The following is a 25,633-nucleotide window of genomic DNA, read 5'->3' on the forward strand; positions in this document are numbered from 1 at the left end:
TCATTAGTTTAGCAATTTGCAATTTATTTTTTATTTATTTATTTTTTAAGTGTTGCAGAAAGAGAAGCAAAAAATGACTGAAAAAGAGCAGAAACATCATGAAGCAGTTTCCTGGAAAACACTGCGCCACAAGTGTATTTATTATGTTGTTCATGACTCATAACTCTGATCTTGTTTTAATTACAGCTGCATCATTGCTTCATTTCTTTATACACGTTTTATTTCTGTTGTTTGTTTCTGCAGCATTTTTCCTCAGCTTTTTTCCCAAGTTGTTCCACGTTATGACTGAGTTTCATGGTGATGAATTTAACTCACTTATGTTGACTGAAAACTGCCTCCATTGAAGAACTTCTACAAAAAAATCACTGGATCAGAATAGGTTAATGCAGGGTTAATTGGAGTTTTCTTTGATTTAAAAGTCTCGGAGTTGTTTCTTTCTCTACAGTGGCTGGTTCTGCTCCTTTCTGGTGCCTTTGAAGGTCCATCTAACCTCTGGAGCTGAGTGATGGGAATGCAGCCCGGCAGGCCAAGTCACGCAGCTCCGCACAATCTAACAGGCAAGATGTTCTCATTTCGACTTTTTACGCGCGAAAACGATGCATGTGAAGGTTTGCATGGGTTCTATGAGACATCTGGTTCTGTTTTAAATAGGAAAAGAGGTAGAAAGACGTGTGAGACATGAAAAGTTGAATATCCACCTACCATGTTGCGCCCCTGATTGTGCGACCCACAGCAGCGCGATGCGTAAAACTCCGAGGAACGACATGCGCAACGAACCAGACGCGCAACGGACCATCTCTGCGGCTCCAGGTGAGACACTCCTCAGTCTCCGGGTCCCATTGAAAGTTTGGAGAGACGTTGCGAAAGTGGCGCAAACGACACTTATCGCTCTCTCTCTCCACCCCGCGTCCCTGTTTGGTGATTAGAGGAGAGTTTGCGGCTTCGCTCCGGAGCGCAGGATGACAAAGAGCCGAGGAGGAGGGAGGAGGCAGCAGAGCTCCGTCTGCTCCTGGAGGTGGATCCTCTGAGAAACAAACGCTCCTCTCCAAACATCAATCCAAACACCACGTGGACGCAGGTCGATAAATCAAACATCCCTGCAGCCTCGCCGAGGCTCGATCACCGTTTATTAGCGCAAAAACACGACTTTTATCGGACTGTTTAGCGCCAATGATGCAAAAGTTGACACAAATCCGCGTGTTAATATGCAGCCAAGCAGCTGTTCTGCAAGTTATTGTAGATTTTTGTATTAATCAACTACTTTTATAGTTTGTTTACATTGTGAAGAAAAAGAAAAGGGAAAAAAAACATGAATATGGCAGCAAAGGTTTCAGGAAAACAAAGTATAAATCAGTGGAACACTTTAATGTTACAAAAAAAGAGGGAAACACAAATGTCTTTAAAATAATGACATTTTATCTAGTTTGAATATAGTAGGACAGTAATTATAAGGTCAAACTTGGGGGGAAAAAGATTTTTAATGTGGACATTATTTATGGTTTTGGTCTTTTCTTAAAATTATGGTTAACTTGAAAATTATTTTTATTAATTCATGTATGCAATTAAACAAAATGTGAAAAATCTGTCAGTTAACAGTTTAAAAATGATCACTGATTCTTGTACAGAATTCTGTTGTCAAATATCTGCAAATATATGTTAAAAAGTATTTTTAAACAAAAAAATGCAATAAAAATTTCTGTCTAATTCAACAATAAAGCATTATAGAAAATTTAATTAACATTTATTAGTGCTGATTTTTTACAGCTTTTATTTGTTTTTTTAAACTCAAAATGGAAATTAATCTTTTTTCTGTGACTTAAATAAATATTATTTGTAATGTAACAACACTAAATAGCAGTTTAAAAGCTATAATTTCTTAATTTACATATTTTTTCCTTTTAATCACAGCAATTATCCATTACTCATAGCTTTATGGTTGCACTGATAAACACAGAATTTTTAATTTTTTTTTTTACAGGATCTGATGAGCAAAAATGGCTAATTAATTAGGCAAATTTAGAAACAGTACATATATAATAAAGCAATTTTGGTGAATTAAAATAATTTTAAGCTTAACCCTACACAGTTTACTACTAACCTCAGTGTAATTGTGTATATTCCACTAACCTTTGTTTATTGTATTGTACTCTGGAAAAATAATTTCCTCCAGGATGAATAAAGTAGATCTGATCTGATCTGATTTCATCTCATCATCTCATCTCATCATTTCATCATCTCATCATCTCATCTCATCATCTCATCTCATCATTTCATCATCTCATCTCATCATCATCATCTCATCTCATCATCTCATCTCATCATCTCATCCCATCATCTCATCCCATCATCTCATCTGAAAATTTCATCCAAATCCATTATTCCGTTATAGAGTGATGTTGCTAACAGACAGACAGACAGACAGACAGACAGACAGACAGACAGACAGACAGACAGACAGACAGACAGACAGACAGACAGACAGACCAATGCCAATCGTCACTCTACTGAGGCTCCCCTTCCTTGGTGGAGTAATAAATAGGACAAAACTAGTTTTTGTTTCTAAAATCAAGATTGTTGTGAGCAAAAACTTGCCAAAACTGCCCAATTTATCAAATGCGATACAAAAATATATCATAAACAAAAGATATGGCTTTTTTTTCTTCTTTTTATTTTGGGAACTTTGTTAAAAGGGTTAATAAGCATCTCAGTTTTTAAAAAAAAAAAAAAAAAAAAAAAAGAATTTTCTGGTTATGTTTTGATGGGTCCGGCTGTACAGGGTTAAGTTTAGCAACAGAACTACACATCACACGTGTTTGGTTCAAGGACTGTTGGAAAGCTGACAAAAATCCGATGATTGGTTCTATTTTGTGTGTAATTTTGATTTAGCACTCTTTTTAAACACACTGGTGGGTTTTGGGGTTCCATAGGTTCAAGAGCTTCAACTAAATCCACAACTAAACCTAAGTCACACTAATAAAAACATGGAAAAACAGAGTATCTTTGCTATCTTTGCTATCTAATCTTTGCTTTACTACAAAATGAATATTGGAAAAAAAAAACAAATATGCAGAAAATGAAAATATAACACCACATTTAAAGAGATTAATCAGAGCCGCCACCAAGAAGGAAATGTTCTGTTCCCACATGTTTCTGCAGTTCCTCGTTATCCAGAATCACAACAAACTTCCTGTATTTTACTGCGTCTCAGTGAACTACCAGACCTCTTTAATCAGCTGCTGAACGCATGAACATGAATTGAGATTTTCTCTTGAACTGTATGTTCACTGTGGATCGCAGCATGTGGAGGAAGTGAGCGTCCAGTCAGGCTTCACTGTGGAGAAACATGAGGATAAAGTGATGCACATGAAATGAATTATTAACAGCGACTGGCTTTGATACGAAAGCCATTCGTCTGTAACATTGAAAAGTTAAGAAAACAGCATCAATTTTGGTTTTAAGGGTTACTTTAAAGCTATTTTTTTCCTCTTATATTTTGCATTTTTTCATTATTCTGTCATTTTGTGCAGTTTTAGAGCACAAATAATCCACTTAATTGTAAAAAATCTTGTGTTGTTTTATGATTTTAAAAAATCCACAAATCTTGAATATTTCAGAGCTAAAATCCTAAAAAAAAAAGATAAAGCCTACTGCTGAGCCTCGTGTGTTCCCTCTGTTCATTATCTCTTCATGTGACTGAAAACAGTTTGTGACTGAGCTGATTTCGCTGCAGGAGGAAGCTCAGACCTGCAGATCTGAAACGGAGAAGGTCAGAGGTCAGCCCCTCCGACTGTCGAGTAAATATCAGGTGCTGGAGGCGGCGGAGACGGAACAACATACCTTTCCACCAAATAAAAGACCTGAGAGGAGCAGCAGGTGTTCTGAGCTTCGCCTTTTCATTGAGGCGTCGCTGCAGATCTGTGAGAAAGTCTCAGACCTCCGGGGTTCAGAGCCCAGATTACAGATTTCTGCAGCCGAGCATCACAGAAATATTTATCATTTGGTATAGAAAGAGAAAAGAGAGACGCCTTAAATAGAAAGACTCTGCAGTAGTCAACTGAGCAAGTGACTGTCGTTATTCAAACCTACAACTTTACTTTAACAAGAAATCTGTCGCAGAAAAATACGTTGAACACTGGAATACTGTAATGTTCAAAAATCACAAAAATAGCAAAAATAACAACAAATATCAGTAAAATAATTCGATTTTTAGAATAATAAAAATGTAAAATAGTCAAATTTCACAGCCGCACACTGTAAAAAAAACTATTTGTGAAATACAGATTTTTGATGTGGACGTTCAGTTTTGTGTTTTTTTTATTTTTTATTTTGACTGAGAAATGATCTGTAAAAAGTGAAATTTTTTAATGCTTAATATACATAAAAATAAGACTTCTGATTTAAAAACGGAAAAATTGTCATCTTACAATCAAACATTAAATACAGTAAAGCAACGGCTATATAATGGTCAAACTCTGTAAAAGAACAATTCATCATTTGAAAAAATACAGACTTTTGTTGTGAAAGTTGTGTTTAGAAGAAATTTTATTTGGAATAACCCCTAGAGGTGTGTCACCTCGTTTTCAAGGGGGTCCAGAATGTTTAGTCTGCTTTATTTTGTTTAATGTGTAAATATTTTTTTGTTATCGTCCATAGTTTAACAAAGCTGTAAAAATGGGCAAAATAACAGTAACACATTGGAAAATGATTGTTAAAAAACGTAACTTTTCTTACTTAAGATTTATTTATTTATTTGTATATATATATATATATATATATATATATATATATATATATATATATATATATATATATATATGTATATATAAAGAAATTTAAATGTTTTTTACTGTATTTAAATCACCAAAATATTTTATTTATTTTATTTTATTTAAAGATATTTGTTATTTGAAAGAAAAAATATGTATCGGCCTATTAATGATTGAAAAATATTTTACAGATTTTCTCTGTTTTGTTAAATTGTAAATAATATCTAGTTAAATCACAAAAAAGTATTAATAAAATTTACTGTAAAAAATCGACGCATCAAAAATCTGTATTTTTACAAACAATAATTCATTCTACAATGATTTGTGAACATGAAGTTACTATTTTACTGAATTTAAATTGACAAAACTAAGAAAAAAACATGCGACAGATGTTTCCCGTCATTTTATTTTTATTTTTTTTAGTTTTTTACAGTAAATCAACTGAATTCCATCATTTCAAACCTTTTTTTCAACAGTTTATTTAGTTATTAGTCTAGTTTTATTTCATCCCATTGAGCCAAAGTCCAAAAAGCTCCAAACAATCAAGTCATTTCTGATCCCGCCCTTTTTGAACCTGTTCTATCCAATCACATTGCAGCTCTGTCCAGGACTATTGCATGTGAAAATGTGATGTTGCACATCAAGTTAAAAGATTACAATTGCAAATGAAATGTTACACATAAAATTGAAATATTGCACATGGAATTGAATTATTGCACATCAAATTAAATTATTGCATATTAAGTTGAATACTGCACAAGTTAATGAAATGTTGCATATGAATTTGAAATATTAGAAATTTCACATAATGAAATATTACACCTCAAAATGAAACACCGTGCCTACAGTTGAATTATTGCAAATTCAGTTTCATGTGACAATAATATTTGGTGAATTAAGCTGAAATATTTCACCTGAAAAATGAAATCCTGGACATTACGTTGACGATGCTGTACAGGAAAAGATCTAAAGTTTTGATCCTACAAAAACCCACATAAAGCCTCAGTGATACAGTAAAATCTCTGGTTGCCTCTCAGTGTATTTTGTCATATTGAACCACTCACTTGGTGGTGAGATGGAAACCCAAAAACCTCAAACCACACATAGAGGACAGGAAATAGAAGCTAAAAACCTAAATCAGCTCCCATCAGACCTCAGTTTGGCCTCTTAAATCGACATCTTCACACCTGCCCACATCGTCCACATTCGGCTGCACCGCTCCGTTGGTGGCTCGTCACTGAGAGAAAACATTATCTTCTGCCGCCTGCTTTGAAGTTTGTGCCCTGAGAACCGACTGGGGGGAAGGAGGAGGTTTCAGCTCGGCCTCCTGAGCACTTCCAGATGTCGCACATCCTCCATTACTGTGAGAAAAACAAGTGAAGAACATACAAGAGGCATGTCAGCAGCTACGATGCCCCCAAACATCTTGCAACCATATTGTTTCTGCAACAAAACACCCCCCCCAAAAAATACGAGTCACTTTGACCACGTCTGCCCTCTAGAAACTCGTCTCAACACCTCATCCAGTCTGGAAATGCTCTAAATACAAATCCTCTATTGGAAAATGGCTCTTATGTGTATACAACACAGAATTTTAAAGAGTGCATTAGGAGGACGACATATTTACGGGTTGCTCTGTTTATGTCTGTTTTATTTCAAGAGGCTACAAGAAGCTAATTGGTGATTATTGCTTCCAGACGAGGAGCTCATGTTCAAAATATTTGCTCTGGGAGAAACAATCCTGACCTGAACACGATGGTTTAGCAACTGTAAAACATGAAGTCAGAGGACTTCAAAAAGGTCGTAGCTTTTTACAACACATTTGACCATTTAAAGACATCCTAAAAGCATAAAAAGACACAAATCATAACAGCATCATCATCAAAACATACACAAATAGTCACATTAATGATTTTAAAAAAAATTTTAACGGGGTTCCTCAGGGAATCTACCTGGGGTCCTTTTTTTAAAAAATTCCTCAGCATTAAATGAAGCTGTTCCTCCAGGAAAACTTGTTTTTCTTATTAGTGTAAAATTGAATTTCTGTTATTGATCAGTTATGTAGCATAAATACAAATGAAAATCAATTAGAGCACCTCTGGCTTCATTGATGTGATGTGTTTGTCAGCTGTAGAAATGAGCAACAATGGTACAAAATCAGGAGGCAACATGTTAGATTTTTGCTGATATCCAGTATTCTAATCTTTTTCAAATACGTTTTGGCTCATGCAGGTATTTTTTTCTACCTCACAGCAGAGAATATCAGCTTTCTCATGTAGAGAAATTAATATATTACTATACCTACTCTTATCATAGTGACCCACTGGCAGGTGTAGATGTTAATACAATATTTTTTAAATGTATGCATTGAGAAATAGGAAAACTAATTTGCCTTACATTACACATGAACCATGCCATATTTAATTTATGAGAATTTTATGATTCTCAAACAAAACGTTTTGCATTAAGCCTGGCAGACGTTATTTCCAACAGCCAGCAGAGGGCCACTTCCCTGGTTGCAAAACCAAAAAGAAAATGACCCGATTTCTCACTCGATTTGCCACCTCAGTAAAGCTCTTCTCAAGAAGTTTATGGTGTCTGTTGCTAGTTTTAAGCCTAAGTTTTAAATATGAATTTAGTAAATTATTGTCCTATTTAGAAGAAAATAGACAATAATTGTGATAGAGAAGCTGCCACTATATCGGCTACATGCATCTTTCATGTACAGTCTATGATATTTAATGAACCAGAGGTAACATTTTAAACAAATTAGCCAGGTACTTTTTAATATAAATGGTGGCATTTGGTGCTCGGATTGAAATAATTAGCTGCTGCTTTAGCACGTGCGTCGTCATATTCATAAATATAGTTTCTTTATGACAGTGAGCAGCTCAAATGCAGTTTGAGCATGTTTCTATTGGATTCCTAATATCCAGGAAACAGTCATTATGCATAGAGTGTTTGGGAGTTCCTCAGGGCACCTGCTCAGGTCCCCTTAAAATCCCTAAACACATGCAATGAAAACAGTTCAGTCATGGTGTGAATGGTGGTTTGGAGGTTTTCAAGCGATGCTGAATGGCAGAAGGCCTCACTGTGAGTCAAAACACTGAGGCCTGGCTTCATATTCATACTGCAGGTCAAAGTACAGTGAGGCTTCCAAGCACATCCAGCTTTGGCTTGTTTCACAGTCTGTTGAGTTTGATTAAGAGGCTTTTCCTAGAGAGCGAATTGTCACTGATCTAATTGTCTGTTTGCTGTGAGGAAAAAGCTTGTTTTGCCCCAACATATGTCAAACAGACCACTGTAAGAAGTCATAACTGGTTGATAAACTTGGATATTTAACAATGATCCATTTTCAAACTAGCATTTTTTAATAAAATATGTGACATTGTTGACTATTTTATGTACTGTAGTCACAGATGTTTAGAAATGAGTGAAGAAATTGAACATAATTAAATGTTTTTTTATATATATATATATATATATATATATATATATATATATAGAGAGAGAGAGAGAGAGAGAGAGAGAGAGAGAGAGAAAGCTTACAATTTTAAAAAAAGTGAAGGCAGCAAGTGACTAGAGTGGAATAACTACCTAAATTGAGAGTTTTTTTGTTTATTTTTAAAATAAAACAGCACGATTACATACCATGTGTGTATTACTGCAGGTTCCTGGATGGAAAATATGACCTTCTGCAGCGGCTGCTGCTAATGTGATGGAATGAAAGCAGACGGCTTTGTGAGCTGTGAAGAAGAGATGAATAATAAGGCAGAAGAAGAAGAAGATGAAGAAGAAAAGCAGGTGAGGAATCAGCAATGCTGGCTGTGGAAATCACCATTTTAGCTGAAAATCGAATCTCAGCTTTGAGAGTCTGTATGAAAATCAAAAACCTGTGGAAGTTTCAAGACGTAATATTAACCAAAAGACACCATATATGTAATTTCCTATGCAGAGCTATGATTAGGACTCATACTGGATGACCTGAAATGTTAATTATAGTGATTACAAACATGGTAGAGAACAAAAGAACTCCAGTAAACTTTGAGAAAAACAATCTACAAGTTCTTAAAAGTCATAAAAATAGAAGTAAGTGATTTTCTGATGTTTTCTCCAAAATCAGACCTTATGATCAACATCAATTACATCATTTTAGGTCAATTATTGGCTTAAATAATATACATTAATTGTGGCAAAATTAATACATAGCATAAAAATAAATAGAAATGCAAGAAAATATAATGATCTACTAGATTAAAATACTGCTTGCAATTAGTAAATTAATATATTATAAAAAAATATCAATACCAATATTACCAATATCAGAGTGTTATGATGTGTTCATAAATAGTAATGAATGACACATTAAAAGAAATCTGTATTTTTATGGAATTTTTCCTTTTTATTTGCCAGATTTTTAAATACTTGAAATATAAATTAAATATAAATTAAAATCCCAAAACAATTTAAATGTGTAATGTACAATAACATTGATAATCACAACAACAAAAATACTAATAATATGATAATACATTAATAACAATAATTTATTTTTATATCAAATGATGTAGTAAAACTAATGCTGGCATTTTCTGCAGTATTAATTGTAGTATTTATTTGTTTATTAATTAATTTGTATTATGACATTATTCATTTATTGTTTTTACTATAATGAAAAATAGGCAAGAAACTTTCTTAGGATTGTGGAAAATGTCTTTTTTTTAAAAATGTATTTAGATAGTTACTTTCTTTAATTTTAAACGATCTTTTGGTTGCCCTCTTTTATTATCTTTCTATTATAGACTGTTGCAGTTAGAAACCAAATTACTCGTTTTGCAATAGCATTTTTTGAAACATAAGATGACATCAGCTCAAGTAAAAATAGCTTTTTGTGCAGTATTACTTATAAGTCCAATTATTTTATTTTTAGCATAATGCTATTCAAGAGTATTTAAAGGTAAAAGGGCAGATTGAACAATATTTTATCATTATGAAAAGCTTTTCCCAGGAAAACAGGGTAGTTTGATTTCACAACACGTTTTCAGCTCTATAAATATTGTTTTATTTCACTTTTTGACATATTTTTTTGTAATTCTTCATGCTACATGCTGCCAAATTACATATTATCTGTACCTGATGCCCTTTACTTCTAAAACTAACAGTAGTTTTCTGCCATCTAGTGGAAATAAAGCAAAATATGAACTCACAGAAGTGCAGACTTTACATGTGAGCAGTTATTTGCTTTGAGAAACTGAGCGGCCTGCAGGTTCTGACCAGAATCAACACGTCAGGCAGTTTTAACTCTCAGCTAAATCAAACTAGAAGCTATTTCTATGTGAAATATGTGCATTTATAGGTGGATATTTTCATAGATTTGAAGGAAGAAATGGGACAATCCTGAAATAAAAGAGTTTAATTCATAGTCAGTTAAACAAATAAAGGTTAAATTGTAGCAAACTTGCAAGTTAATAACAAACCAGTGGCTGCAAATGTTTAGTTATCTGAGCATCATAGTCACGTAAAACAACACATGGGTTACATTTTTGTTAATGTATGACCTAAAGTGTGCAGACAGACCCATGTTTCCAGCCTTTTTGCAACTGTTTGTTCTCTGAGCCCTTGTCCACACGTAGCCGGGTATCTCACAAAACGAAGATATTTTTCTACGATTCGGCCTATCATCCACAAGAAAACGCAGATTTACGTCATCAAAAACGATTCTTTTTAAAAACTCCAACCAAAGTGAAGATTTGCGAATTCTCCGTTTTATGCGTCTGCATGTGGACATCAGTAACCGGGGTTTTGCGTTTCGAAACGTCACCGCCTGCGACAAAATATGTTCTTACGTCACATATGCGACCTGTGTTTACATTGGGTAACAGTATGGATGCTCTCGCAAGGTTTTGGACGCTGTTTCTTGTACAGGCGCTTTTTACTTGCTTGTTTTTACAAGCCCAGATACTGCTCCACATTCAACAACACAGGCGAAGGACGACGTTAAGGACGGTTATTCTCCACCACCTTGCTAGGATTTGGGGAACTACTGCCACCTAAAGGTCCGGCATGCTTATGAATGTGCTGAAAAACGCGCTTATGCGGTTAGGTGTGGATGAAGTTTTTTCTAAAAACGAGGTGGTGTGTACGTAAGTTTTTTTCTAGACGGAGGGGGCAGGATATTCGGTTTTACACGGTTTGATCACAGTGCAGTTTGGTTCAGCATGAAGTGAATTGACTGAAAACCAGCAGCACAATAACGTCCGAGGCTTTTAGTCACATGCTCATGTGGAACTTCACACTGTGGAATTTCAAACTGAAAACCACAAAAATGGGGAACTGGGCTCTGGTCTGGCTGCCACCGCAGAAGGACATGAACTCACAGCAATTAGTCGGTTAATAAACACAACAATAGGTTTAATGTCAGGCTTCTAGTTGACAATGATTAACCTGCCAGCGCGCACTGAGGGGTTAAAGAGCATTTCCAGGGCCAAAGATTCACTCAGCGAGAAGGTTGTGAGTGGAGAAGAGGCTCGTCTGCAACCGATCCGACCGTGAGTTACAGTTTTCAGTTCAACTACGACGTCAGAATAAACGCCGACACATGCAGCAGAAAGCATTTTAACTCATCGTCCAAGTGCAAAAGGAAAAAGGGTTCTTAGTTGTTCTTACATTCAAGTAAAAGTGCATAAAGATGTGTGTATTTGCAGTTTAAAGTGGCTGTGACATAAATCTAAATAGTTTAAAGACAGGAGCAGCTGTTTAAGTCATTCAAGTTGCAGAGCATGAATGCTTTCAAGTAAAATTACAGTTGTTCTGATCAACGTTGGCAAGATTTTAGTGCTTTAAACATCAGAAAATTAGCATTTTAATTAAAAAGGCAAATGGTGGCTGATGTTTCAAGTGAACAGAGATCATTTTATAATAAACATGTGACCTTCTCCTGTATTTACATTCACTTCTCACTTAGAGGACATTTAAATTAATGCATTAATGTGTTTTAGACTCTGAAAAGCTGCAGAAAGAGGATTTTCACACCACTGTGTGAAGCGCACCATGGCTAAAGCATAAGTCTGAATTTCTGACTTTCTATGTGAATCTTCCTGCATATCTTTAAAAAGCGTCAAAAAAAACTCCCAAAATGTAAATATGAAATGTGCAGAATAACTTTAAAATGCTGCAATAGTGGTTTTATGGTAATTTATGAAGGTATAAACAGCATCACAGGACAGAAAGACCTGGAGAGACTTTGTCTAAAGTTATAAAAAAAAAAATCTGAATTTATGCACTAAAAGATAGTTCGGTTTCATTAAAACCTCCTGTGTTTTGCATGTTGTTGTGTGCTTCAGAAGTTAGCCTCCAAGAAATGACATTTTACTGACAGCTTTTCTACATCTGGAGAAACATACCAGCCACAATAATCACAGGAATATTTATCCACTGCTGTTTATTTTCAGTTACACTCAACAACAAATGTTTGAACTCTACCCAGAGCATTTCTGGGCGTTTTTTGCACATTTTTCACTGAAATATAAACTCCTGCACTTCTATTGAACAACAATAAATGGAAGTAGATGGAAATATTTCTTATATCATAAAGTTATAAAGCCATAAATCATGAAAAAGACAAAAAGGAACCTTAAATTTCTTTATTTTACACAAAATCAAAAAAATAACACAGGAATCAACAGGTACAAGATTTTTTAAGTGTCCAAAGATGTCTTCAACAGTGGAAAAATAAATCATGACTACATTTTTTCTTATTTACTTAATTAAAATGTTTCCGTACTTGTCTCCTATCTGCTCTGTTAAGCCGAAAAATCCCAGAATTCTTAGTGGGTCTCTGTTGCTTACAGCTGAGTTACTGACGGCTTTCCAGAAATTTTTGCTTTTTATTGAATATTGTTCAGACAAACTACTTATTTTTGGCTTATTTTGATGAAATATCATGATTTCAATCTTAGGTTTGATTATTTTTTAAAAAGTATTTCAAGATGTGTTGAAAAATCTGATGATTAATTTTACAGTTTCTGGCTATTAAATCCTTTTTTAAAAAAAAAAAAACTGATTCTGGTTAGAAAAAATGGTTCATTTTTGTCATTTTTTCTGTAAAATGATTCTTTTTAATGATTTTAAGCTCAGATTTGGTAAAATTTGCTGTTGCAAAATTGAAAATGTGATGCTTTTCTCCATTTCTACAGCTCCTAGCTCTGATAAATGGTGTCATATTAGTGGTTTTTTAATAGCTAAGATGCCTTTCAAGCCTTTCTGGACATTAATAGAAACTGCACCAACTTGAAATAAGCCAGAATTCCCCCTTAAAGTAGTAACTACAGTGGATATTTCACGGTTCAACGCCTCTGTTCCATGTTTTAATTGGTGTTTTTTTGTCCTCTCTGCAGGCCGGTGGCTCAGTGTTTCCACCACAATGGACGAGTTTGTGGGTTTAAACCCCAGAGAAGTTGTGCAGCGAGTGTCGTCCTCGCTGGGCTGCAGTCCAACATCTGCACAAGTCGCTGCTTACTTCGACAAACACGACAAGCTGCGGCACCTCAGGGACCAATTCCTGGTGCCTAAAATTGCAGATTTGCCTCCCTGTGAGTCGAAGATGCTCCGTTAAAGATGAATATTATTCAACTGTGTCACAGTGATTTAAAAAAAACAACAAAAAAACCCTGATGTTTGTGCAGCTGATCTGTCGCTGGTCGACGGCACCAAGGAGTGCATCTACCTGGTGGGAAACTCTCTGGGGCTTCAGCCCAAAATGGCCCAGAAATACCTGGAGGAGGAGCTGGAGAAGTGGGCCAAGATGTGCGTTAACTTTCACATTCGCTGTTTGACAAGTAGCACAGTCTTTGCTGTGTGACTCTGCATCGATGCTCTGTTTTCCAGGGGCGTCCACGGCCACACATTGGGCTCCCGTCCTTGGGCTTGGGCGGAAGACAACATCGAGGGGCTCATGGCGAATGTCGTTGGTAAGAGACAGATTCTGGACAACACTTGATCTCAGAGGAGCAGATCCAGCTTTTAGGAGATTGTTGTGTCTTCTAACTCAAAGTATGGACAGTTCTAAAAGCGAAATGTGCAAATTTGAAGTTATTTGGATCGATCTGACTGCCTAAAACAGGACAGAGTTGCTCATTTATACAGCCGGAAACATCAACTCGAAGTCAGCTTGCTTTCTGGAAGATGTTTGGGAAACTTCTTCAGCTCCTTTAGGTTCCTAAGTTGTCACATGAGAGTCATAAGCACATTTTTGGAAAGTGTACAGCACTCGATGAAACTAAAATTTAACCTGTTTTAAAGACTAAAACTACAGAATGCAGCTGATTCTGGCTCACAGATACAAAAGGAAGCTGGTTCTGATTAACATGTGGGCAGAAAATGGGCTTTTTGGACCTTTCTTTGTCCAAATCTATATTTTTTTGAAAAGAAAATCTTTCAGGTTATAGCTGTGGCACTGAAGGAAACTAGCAAATTGTGTCTCCTAGCTCTCTTATCTGCTGCCATGTTTTTCAGTTAGTGCACAAAAAAATCAGTGTATATGAGTTTTTTTACAGAATGTGGTTGCATGTTTTTAGTTAGACATCTAGAATTAAAGTAAAATACAGTAATTTTTGATGATTTTAAGATGAAGTTCGGTTCAGTTTCCCATCGGAAAATTGACGATTCTGATTCTTTTTGAGGTTTCGGACTGTGATAAAATGGGATTTTGGTTCAGAATTTAGTTGGTGTCACTGGTTTGTTTTTGACAAATAGAAGAAAGTGATTTTCCCAGAATATTTGAAATTATTTTTTCCCACCTGAATGCGACTTCACGTGTGATTAGTTCAAGAATGTTGCAAAGTTGAAAATCTGATGAAAGTGGGATCAAATATTTGATCAAAATGTTGTTTTCTGATGCTGTTTGACCTCCATCTGCAAAAGGATGAAACCATTTAGTTTAATTTGTGGCTGAAAAACATCCCCAAACTCATCATCTCCACGACTGTGAGTCCAAACCGAAGAACCTTTGGAGAATTTTGAGTAAAATCTGCAAAACTGACGTTGACCTTGAATAGTTTGATCTGCAACCAAACTTCATCAACAACAAACCTACATCCATGTGCATTTTTTTACTTCTTTGTTCTAAAAAAAAAAGCCTCTTCACATGATATTGCAAAACCACAAGTTAAGCACCGTAGTGATAAAGCCTCATGCCATGTTGGCCAATTAGAAGACAAAAAGATCAGTTTTGGTTGAATACTAACAATCGCCAGTAGTTAAAGAATTAATCTGATCGTTTGGTTCAGTAAAGCTACCAATGCAGCAGAATGAAAATCCTGCTTGAAACATCCTGAAAACCAAATCTTCCACAGCAGGTTATCGTTTTACATTCACAAATAGAACATTTTTCGTCAGTTAACCGTCTTTACATGTTATCAGCAGCGGTTTTGCAACTTCATTCGTTATTTTTCAGCGCTGGAGGTCACTGCACTGCTTTCCTCTGCAACGTTTGTTTCATCGAGTCTGAAGTCCGTCTGGAGTTACATACACATGAGCTGATGCATGTGATAGAAGGAAAACGTGGTTCTGATCAGTTTGAGCTCCAATGGATGGTATCAAGTGTTTAAAGTGGGGTTTAAGATTCTGTAATTACATAACCTGGTCTGGATTTCTGGATCAAACCTTCACTGCATGTTCACTCGACACCTGAGATCGAATATTTTTTACATTTTTTGGACAAAATGCATTTGTATTTTGCAGCATATTTACCTTAATTTATATTGTGAACTTTAACAGCCATGTATTTCTGTCTATTAATTAAAATTACACCATAATCACAGACAAAAATAGACTCATGTAACTCCATTTGATCCATTCTGTGGACCCATTTTTTACTACAATATTGAAATCCTGCTGTCGTGGTGTTCGGCTCATTGTTTTTTACAGAATCTGGTTGGTGTAAATGGTTTATTTTTGACATATTTACTCAAAGAAAAGTAGAAAAGAGTGACTATTTTGATGAGCTATCATGATTTTTACATGAAATTTGGTTAAGTTTCCCATCAGTGCTGTTAATCTGATAATTATTTCTGTTTCTCCAGTTTCTGACTGTGATAAATGGAATTTTGGTGATTTTTAAGGAATGTGGTTCATCTAAATGGTTTATCTGTTGCAAGAGATGTAGAATAAAGTGTCTTTAATCAAATATTTTTTTCACTTTTTTGTCTGACAAAATGGGATGTCGTGCCTGTATAGTTCAAAAACTATTGGAAGGTTGAAAATCTGATGAAAAATTCTGTTTTCAATGTTTCTCACAGGAGCTAAAAGTGAAGAAGTGGCTCTGATGAACGGCCTGACAGTTAATTTACACCTTCTAATGGTAAAAGACACTCATGTTCTGCTGCAACACATTCTTTTAACCATTTAAAACACAATTAAATGTGTATTTTCTGTTTTTACGTTGTGTCAGATGTGCTTTGAAAAACACCTTTAAACTATGCAGTATTTTATGTGGAATTACACAAAAGAGCAGCAGGATTTCAATCAGTTTTAGTACTAAGTGATTTTATGCTATTATTTTACAGCTTGCTTTCTACAAACCCACCGCAGCTCGACATAAAATCCTCCTGGAGAACAAAGCTTTTCCCTCAGATCATGTGAGTAATGTCCACTCAGTCTGTGGTCAAGGTTTCACACAAAATCCTCGCTTTGTTGCCTGGATTTGTTTGCATTCATGTACTTAAACTGACCCACGAATCATAGTTCAGCTGAAAATTAAACCCGACTGAAGATCCTGCAGTTGACAAGTTTGGTTACAAAACTGAGTTTCCAGCGCAAAGAAATGGGATGTTTGCAAAGAGGAAGACACGCAGAGTAAAAAATGCAAATAGATTAAAGGTAGCGGCATGAAAAAAGACACAAGTTGTCAAAAGACGACTGTATTCAGGGCTGTGCAGAATCAAACACTGAAATTCCTGCATCCTGATGGAGTTTTATGCATGGATTTGTGGTGAAAAATGTCTGTATTTAAATGAAAACACAAAAATATAAGATAAAATGTAAGGGTTGCTTTGTCTCAAATCACAACATTTTTGGAAAAAATATTTGCTAGAACATCTCTGATTTGCCTGAAATTTTATAGCATAAAATATGGATTTTTATTAAGATATTTAAGAATTGATATTGTGATATATTGCATTCCTTTCGAGATATTAAAAGCAGCAACAACACTTTTGGCATGTTTAAATTTGAGGCTATTTTTGAATAACAATATCTCAGAAATAAAGAATAAAAGCCTGAAATATTCACTGTTTTTCAGAATATATATATATATATATGTATATGTATATGTATATATATATATATATATATATATATATATATATATATATATACACTTTAAGTTCAAACGGTGAATCAGTAAAGCTGATAAATCAAACTGTAAAAGTGTCCAGCTTGTAGAGTTTGATAAGAATAAGTAAAATCGAACACTTTGTTGAAGATTTGAAATTAATCCGTTTTTACTGTATAAGTGTTTTTCTGACTTGCCTGTGTTATATATCAGCTTTTGTCTCCTAAATCTGCAGTTTGTGATTCTTCATTGTCCTCATTATGAATCTGAATCTGTCTCTTCAGTACGCCGTTGAGTCTCAGATCCGCCTACGAGGATTCGACCCCCAGCAGAGCATGTTGCTGCTGTCACCCAGACCAGTAAACCCTTTTACACTTTACTGTTGACGTGTTTTGGTTTTATTTTGTTAGATTCCTTTGTGTGTTTTCCTTCTGTGTCTCTTGTAATTGCCTATTTGTATTCAATTTTATTTTAAAAGCGATTTCTCTTGTGCATTTTTTGTGTTTTTACTTCCTCCCTTTGTCTCTTTTCCTTCCTCTTTGGATTCTCCTCATTAGTTTCACCTGTGGCTCCTGGAACAACTGTATCTTGTGTCTCTTGTGATTACCCATTTGTATTCAATTTTATTTTAAAAGTGCCTTCTCTTGTGTGTTTCTTGTGTTACTCCCTCCCTTTGTCTTGGTTTCCCTCCTCTTTTGATCCTCTTCATTAGTTTCACCTGTACCTTGCAAGTCCTCTGTGTCTTGTCTCCAGGGAGTTAGTTGTGTATAAATGGTCTTGTCTTCTACTGGTTCTTTCTGAGACACTGATAACTTCCTGGTTCCTCCTTGTTTACCTCATTCTTGTTTGTATTTTGGTACTTTTGTTTTTTGTAACTACACCAGTCTGATGAAATGAAGGCCAGGCGTCAGATGTTTTTTGACCATTATTTTCCCATTTTGTCAGCAGACTTCGTGAAAACTACAAAAAATAAATGACATACAGCAAAAGTTTTAAATACACATTGTGCAGGAAAAAATTGTCTATGAGTCTATCAAGCTAGTGTTAGCTGATAGGCAGGTTCAAATATGTTAGCTAGCAATAGCAAATGCATCAAACCGTCCCTATAAATGCACTTCCACAAATACTGTACACACCAAACATTCATTTTAAGGTGGTGTATTGTAGTCAAATGGTCAGACATCTTATTAATTACACTTTAATCTGTTTTATTGACTGTATGAATTCAAATGTTATTGAAATGATGACAGAAGATGTAAGAAAACACTTTGAAATCTCAGTCTTTCAGTCAGTTTTATTTGCTTGTGATTTGTTTATTTGGATTTCACTTTGACTTGTAGTTTGGATTTATTCCTGGACCTTCAGCTATCTTCTGTTTTGTCCCCTGCCCATTAAATTTTTGTTAAAATTTCCTTTTATTTTCATCTACATTTCTGCATTTATGTTCTTACCTGAACACTCCCTAACAATTTTCTGTCTGGTCAGGGAGAGGAAACTCTGAGAACTGAAGACATCCTGGAGGTCATCGAGAAGGAAGGCGACTCCATCGCCGTGGTGATGTTCAGCGGCGTTCAGTATTACACCGGCCAGCTGTTCAACATGGCCGCCATCACGGAGGCCGGCCAGCGGAAGGTAACGAGAAGATCCTCAAAACTTCATCTTGAGATCTTGAAATCGCAACAAAAGGACTTGCTCTTCACCTTGTGAATTTATGTTCTTATAGTAGTTTTAATGACCAAAGGCAGTAAACTAAAAGCTGTTTTTAGGGCAACATGAACCTCTTATTATATTATTATAATTATTAGAACATTTCCTAAGATCAGTCAACCAACGACTGAAAACACAGAAATGTCCAGTTTCTGAAAATTGTGTTCATTTATACACTAAATACTTGAGTTTGAGATACTGGATTACTGATTTTCTTGAGCTGTTTGCCAGAATCATTGCAATAAAATAAAAAAAAAGGCTCCAAATAGTTCACTTTACATGTTATAAGTCTAAAATATATACAGTTTTCACTTCCTTAAATCAGTAATGGAAAACATTAATCTTTCTTCAGGATATTCTAATTATTCTAGAAGATATTAACAGAAAGATTTATGAAAAACAATCTGTATTCTGAGATCTTGGTGACATTTTAGTTCCTATACTGTAACTTGAACAGAAAGCCTCAAAAAGGCAGATTACGGCATCATTTTAAGATAACTTTTAGTGTTTAATTGTAATTTTTTTCCCCTGTAAATTCATTTTTCCTTGTGTCAGATTGGTGTGGTCTGATAAAATAAGCATATCTGTGAAAGTATTAGTTGTTATTAAAGCCAAATATTAACAGAGAAGTTAAATTCCTGACAGTAAAGAAGTGTTCTGTTAGATTGTATGGTAATGTGACCAACCCTGATTTTGAATTGTTGATGGCGTCATTGTCATTACTACCAGCTGTAAACAGTTTGTGCAGCTTCGGGGTTGAGTTCTTGATTTGATAAAGTAAAACTGAGGTTTTTTTTTTGCTCTTTTTACTTTCGGTTGTTGCAGCACATCATAAGTTTAGTATTCTGTGAGCCTAGTTTGAGACGCATATGACTTGATGGACTTTTAGAGTGAAGCCATAGCAAGTTTTCTCAACAAGCTGAAGAACCTTCACTTTCACAAATAATCCTTTCCTTGCTTTTCCGTCAGGGTTGTTACGTCGGATTCGATTGCGCCCACGCAGCAGGAAACGTCGAGTTGAAGCTGCATGACTGGGGCGTCGACTTCGCCTGCTGGTGCTCCTACAAGGTCAGCTGACAACAAAACCCAATCCCAGCTGCTTATTTAGAAATCGGAGGAAACTAACCGTAAATGATGACTGTCTGCTTTGTTTTGCAGTATATAAACTCAGGTGCTGGTGGTCTCGCTGGAGCTTTTATCCACGAGAAGCATAAACACACCATCAAACCAGCGTGAGCAGCACTCCTCAAACAACACCCAGGGAATTCAAACTCAAATTTCCATTTTCTTAAACTTGCAAGAGGCTTCCAAGTATTTTTCCTAAAACTGAGAAGAAAACAAAGTAAAAATGATTGTTATTGTCTCCTTCAGGCTTACAGGATGGTGGGGACATGACCTGAAAACTCGGTTCCAGATGAGTAACGGTAAGAAGAGTCTTGTTTTAAAATCCCTCATGTTCGCTGATGTCTGAGCTGCTTTTCCGAAGCCATTGGTGTGTTTTTAGTTGCGTTCTGCTCCCATCTTGTGGTCGCATTTGGTATTACACAATCTCACAATTATTTATAAACACTCTAAATGTGTTAATCCAAAGCTTTAGATGAGGTTTTTGACTTTACTTGATTGTTTGTTTTGTATTCCCAGAGTTGGAGCTGCAGCCCGGAGTGAACGGCTTCAGACTGTCCAACCAACCCATCCTGCTGGTCTGCCCCCTGCAGGCCAGTTTGCAGGTACTGCAGTCAAACAGTTCACAGAACCATGCAGAGTTGTAGTATTTCTCCAAACTACAAGAAGTTAATATGAAGTCCTGCACCTATAGGGACAACAGCACAACTATGGCTGGAAGTAGAAAGAACGGCACATTGTGATAAAAACTGAGAAATCCCAAGCTGAACTTCTCTTATTTTTTTACAAATACAAAAAATCAACAAGAAAAGCACTCAGAGAACGCAGTACTCCGCCAAGGCTGCCCAGTCGTTGTATGATTTCCGATGGATAAGTCCTGATAAGTCTGCAGCAGTGGATTGTAGTAGGATTGCAATCAGGTGATCGTCAGCAGGCAGCTGATGTAGTGTCAGTTATATGCCGCTATGTCGCAATGATACAGAAATCAATCCATGGATCCAGACTATAAGCTGCATCACTGCCAAAATCTAATCACTTGGTCCTTGTGTCATTTCTGACCTTCCCTGAAAATTTCATCCAAATCTCTTAGTCCATTTTTGAATAATGTTGCTAACAGACAGACAGATGTATGCCTATTGTCATGGAGTAAAAATATGCCTATATTTAAAAAAAAAGTTTAACTCTAGAACTCTGCCAAAGAACGCAGTAAAGTTATGTGATGATCGCCGTTGGTTTGTCCGTCTGTCTGTCTGTTAGCAACATTACTCAATAACAGAATAACAGATTTGAATGACATTTTCAGGGAAGGTCAGAAATGACACAAGGACCAAGTGATTAGATTTTGGCAATGATGCAGCTTATAGTCTGGATCCACAAATTTGTTAAAGATTTCTGTATCATTGCGAGATAGCGGCACAGCGTCACTGTAACTATGACAACAAGTGAACACTTGGTCAACTGACTGCTGACGATCACATGATTGTGATCCCACTACAAATCCACCGCTGCGGACTTATTGGAACTTATCTGTTGGATAATTGTAAGGAACAATTGATTAAATTGTGGGGGTGTTTCTGAGTCCCACCAATTCCCGCCACCCGCTACATATTTAAGTCATGTGATTCGGGGACCGTACACAATGTACACATACATAACACGTGCCTGATTTTTTATTAAAGATTTCATCAGTTAAAAATGATACGACTAAGCAGCATTGGCGGAGTACTGCGCTCTCGGAATGCTTTTCTTCTGTTAATGTGCTGAAAGATGGGACTTTTTATGATGTCGTCAATTTTTTTTTTCATCTTTCAACTGAGAACATGTGATCTACTTTCTTAACTGTCAATCAGCGACACGATGGTCAAGAACAGTGAAAATTTCAGGATTTTATCTTAAAGAGTCTCTGGGATGTTGTCTTAGAAAGTATTACGTATATTAAGCTGAAAATTCTCCACTATCTTTATGAATATCCTCAGTTTGTCATAAAAAATAATCAGGCAAATCAGAGATGGTTGAGCAGAAATTATTCCAAAAAACTTGGACATGAGCTAAAATACTGTAGCCAAAAATTTTTATTCTGCTAAAAAAATGAAGAATTGTCCCACCTGCTAGTTAACATCTAATCTTTTAGTGTGTCTACAAATCACCATCTAGCTTCCAGTGAATAAATCCAACATCGACTCGTGTTAAATTTTCCAGGTGTTCAACATGACCAGCATGCAGGCGCTGCGCAGGAAGTCCCTCCTACTTACCGGATACCTGGAGTATCTGATCCAGCACTACTACAGCGAGGACCCGACCAGACCCCAGAAACCTCATGTCCACATCATGACGCCTTCAGACCCTCAGCAGAGAGGCTGCCAGCTCTCGCTCTCCTTCTCCATCCCCATCAGGAGGGTCTTCCAGGAGCTGGAGAGGAGAGGCGTCGCTGTGAGTAGCTCAGCTCGGATCTTAATGATGCTTCAGAGAGGATTTGGACGTTTTTGTCCTCAAAGTACATTCACACAGGTTGACATAAGCTCCCATGCATCCGAAGTTTTCTCTGCATCACTGAAATTCTCCTAAATATAGACTCAGTTTTGGAGCTATTTGCATCGTAGGAAGTCAAGTGTTGCAGGAACACTGGGAGCAGAGCAGCGCTGCACAAACATAAATCAGCGTTTGAGTTTTATTCACAGTTTCAGAACTTTTTGATTGCACCTCGTTCCTTTTTCGGTCTATAAATGATAAAAAGAAAACCAAAACAACAGGAGAAAAGAAAAATATATAGACAAATTACAAAAAAAAACCTGTCCATTTAAGTGCAACCAACTGTTTGAATACTTTTTTTAATTGTTGCTTTATTTTATTTAAAATTCATTCCTGACCAGATAACATTCCCTTAATCCATTGAAAATGTTTGTGAACCTCAAACCTGACTGTTGAACAAAAGAAAAGTGAATTTTTTCATGTTTCGTGCACGTTGTCGCTAACTTCTTGCCACATCAGTCAAGGCTGGGCTACTTCTTTAAATAAGTGGGTAATTATAATGACATTAATACATCAAACAAGCATGATTAAGTTTGGATTATGGAGCATATTTAAAGAATTTAAGTTTGATAATAAAAACATATATACTTGCACTGATTTCCAATTTTTAAAAAAAGCATTACTGACTGTTTAGAATATAACAATATTTTAAAAAAACATAAATTCTTGACTTGTTTTCAGTTTTGATCAAGTTAAGCAGCAGTTTTGTTAGATTTTCAGGAAAATTTTGATATGATTAGACGCTATAATGATTAAATTCAATCAGCATTCAACTTCATGAGGTGTAGGTCTGCAACTATAAACAGCAACAGATGCACCTGATTTTAATCTGGCTGCCTTTCCCTGTCAAGTGCAGTGATACTCTGCTCCTAGTGCTCCTGCCACGCCTGGAAATCAGTGCGAAATCTTCTCACGTGTCAAAATGGCGACCCTTCAACATGAAGAACTTGCGATGAAATCTAATTAAATCTCTGCAAATAAGACGGAAAAACTTCTAAGTAGTCACAATGGAGCATCCAGCTGCCACAATTTAGGTATTTTTCACACAGGTGTTTAAGAAAATTTGCCCAATTTTCTTTTTTTGTTGGTTTTTTTTGGAAACTGGAGTTCTTCCACTGCAAAAAAAATGATTGCTTGGTCTGTTGGTGGTAGCTGCAAACCCACTTACGACAATTTTATGGACGGCTTATACAACGATGCGGCTAATGTATAGATTTTTACAGGTGAGCTTCATGCCATCAATACGTTTAGCCTCGTCACATCAGAATGAAATTACCCAACAGACCACAGTGGACCAATGACACTGTTCGAATAAAATCAAACGCATTCACACTAAATTCTTCAGATCAGTCATTTTGTGCTTCATGCACACACCCTCATCGTGGAAAACACACGAAGAAATGCATAAGATGTCGCTTTTAAGTTAAAGGCAATCAATCTGCCTGTCGAAGAAGGAAATAGAGCTGCTGCACGTGAGCTTGGCATCAATGAATCCATGGTGAGATGTGGGAGTCTGCAGCATGAACTGACTCAATGCATTTTACTGCCGTGTTACAGGCACTGTTCGGAAAAAAAAGCATTTATGTAATTAAAAGTTTAAAAAATCTTTCTGTGTAAAAATCTCATGTTACAACGTGGACACCTGCGGCTTATAGTCAGGTGCGGCTTATATATGTACAAAGCTTTTTTTCTTTTTAATTTTAGTGGGTGCGGCTTATATTCAGGTGCGCACAATAGTCTGGAAATTACGGTAATTTAATTGCACAATCACACAAATTGCACAGTCACACAAAATTAAAGAAAATTTGCCTGATTTTCATTTTTTTGTGGAAACTAAATTTCTTCCACTGCAAAAACTGACTGTTTGTTCTGTTGGTGGTAGCTGCAGACCCACTGATGGGATGTTTCCTCTCTTTGTTTGTGTAAAAGGTTGAAATGCTCAAAAAAAATCACAAATCTTGGCATTGCAAAATGTCTAGATTTGTAATGGTATCTGGCAAGTAGGGCAGCTAGGGAGTTACGATGGTGTCACAGTTTTGGTCATTTCCATCCAGTGTTGCCACAGTAGAAATTTGGGTGACCTTTGTGCATTAATTTACTTTCACAATCACACAAATGTTGAAGAATGTTATCCAAATTTTAATGTATTTGTAAAAACTGAAGTTCTTTCACTGCAAAAAAACGACTGTTCTGTTGGTGGTAGCTGCAGATCCACCAATGGGATGTTTGCTGTCTTTGTTTGGTGTAAAAGGTTGAAGTGCTCAAAAAATCACATATCCTGGTGTGGCTAAATGTCTAGACATTATATAGTATAGAATAATGATCCATGCGAATGTTGTCCAGATGCAAACATACCTCAGGATTTTGAAGCTTAAGCTAAAAACTGCTGCTGCACAAAGATACCAGCCGAGGTTTCCTGAGGCTGACGTTCTTTTTCTCGCTTCTCCAGTGCGACATGAGGGAGCCCAGTGTGCTGCGAATCGCTCCGGTGCCACTCTACAACTCCTTCAGCGACGTCCACCGCTTCATCGAAACCCTGGGAGCAGCCCTCGCCGCTGGCAGCCAATGAGAGGAGAGCATTGAGTACCACCTGACTGTGACTCCTGCAGATAGAGGGAAGATTTTCAGCCCTTCATATTCCACATAAAGACAGTTTATTAACGGTGATATCTTGGAAAGTTCACCTTCTGCCTCACTGAGCCTCCTAAACCTCATTATCTTCACTGACTGTTTTGTTTTTATTTTTGTCTGCTGCAAATATTCCACATGGATTGGCTGAAATAAAGTGTTTATTCTCCACCAGTTTACAATAAAGCTGAAAACACTTCAGCGTGGTTGGAGAACACAAACATTTCCTTTCTCTTGTTTCAAGTCTTTTTTTTTTTTGGCTCATTTAAATCAAGAGATGGTCTTATAATTGTAAAATCTAGACAAGAAATTAATCTTAGTTTTAACTGAATGTCCTTCAAGTAGACTAAGTTTATGTTGCCTCAACATTAAATTAGTAATTTATGATTGAAAAACATAATATTTTTATTGCACAGCTGTAGTTATTACATATATATATAGAAGATTTAAGCAGCTGATGTGTATCACCACAGTACACAACACTGATTTTATTTTATTTTTTTGGTTTTGAGGTGGTGCAGTTTTTTTTTTCTGTAGTAAATCAAGTTAC

The 25,633-nt window shown here is 36.1% G+C and overlaps 2 protein-coding genes and 1 long non-coding RNA gene across 6 annotated transcripts in view; 1 reads left to right on the forward strand and 2 right to left on the reverse strand.

The window, feature by feature from the left end:
* Positions 1 to 989, reverse strand: part of si:ch211-246m6.5 (von Willebrand factor D and EGF domain-containing protein) — a 46,651-nt gene extending 45,662 nt beyond the window's left edge. The window contains exon 1 of one of the 2 annotated variants that reach the window (XM_035941715.2): positions 703 to 989. In XM_035941715.2, the coding sequence (XP_035797608.2) occupies positions 703 to 796 (94 nt within the window). In that variant the 5' untranslated portion in view covers positions 797 to 989. The remainder of the gene's footprint in view (positions 1 to 702) is intronic. The other variant, XM_023295648.3, reaches the window with a different exon arrangement.
* Positions 674 to 25,315, forward strand: kynu (kynureninase). Of its 3 annotated transcripts, XM_055008132.1 has the most exons (15): positions 674 to 810; positions 8,437 to 8,570; positions 13,163 to 13,357; positions 13,451 to 13,571; positions 13,653 to 13,735; positions 16,064 to 16,125; positions 16,331 to 16,402; positions 17,382 to 17,456; positions 18,583 to 18,729; positions 19,774 to 19,872; positions 19,963 to 20,036; positions 20,176 to 20,228; positions 20,446 to 20,531; positions 22,126 to 22,356; positions 24,905 to 25,315. In XM_055008132.1, exons 3-15 carry the CDS (start codon positions 13,189 to 13,191, stop codon positions 25,022 to 25,024), a joined length of 1,392 nt encoding a protein of 463 aa, XP_054864107.1. In that variant the 5' UTR covers positions 674 to 810; positions 8,437 to 8,570; positions 13,163 to 13,188; the 3' UTR covers positions 25,025 to 25,315. The 3 variants fall into 3 exon arrangements, with proteins under 3 accessions (XP_054864107.1, XP_054864106.1, XP_023151419.2); XM_055008131.1 differs by lacking the exons at positions 674 to 810; positions 8,437 to 8,570 and adding an exon at positions 10,683 to 10,822; XM_023295651.3 differs by lacking the exons at positions 674 to 810; positions 8,437 to 8,570 and adding an exon at positions 11,162 to 11,314.
* On the reverse strand, positions 5,176 to 10,663 carry LOC118469283 (uncharacterized). Its single transcript, XR_004846136.2, has 3 exons — positions 10,344 to 10,663; positions 8,418 to 8,512; positions 5,176 to 6,127 (listed from the first exon to the last, which is right to left on the reverse strand). It is a non-coding gene; the product is annotated as an uncharacterized LOC118469283 (long non-coding RNA).
* Positions 25,316 to 25,633: the final 318 nt, after the last annotated feature.

This window comes from Amphiprion ocellaris, chromosome 24 (assembly GCF_022539595.1).
Source record: "Amphiprion ocellaris isolate individual 3 ecotype Okinawa chromosome 24, ASM2253959v1, whole genome shotgun sequence".
In the NCBI taxonomy this organism is placed as follows: Eukaryota; Metazoa; Chordata; class Actinopteri; family Pomacentridae; genus Amphiprion; species Amphiprion ocellaris.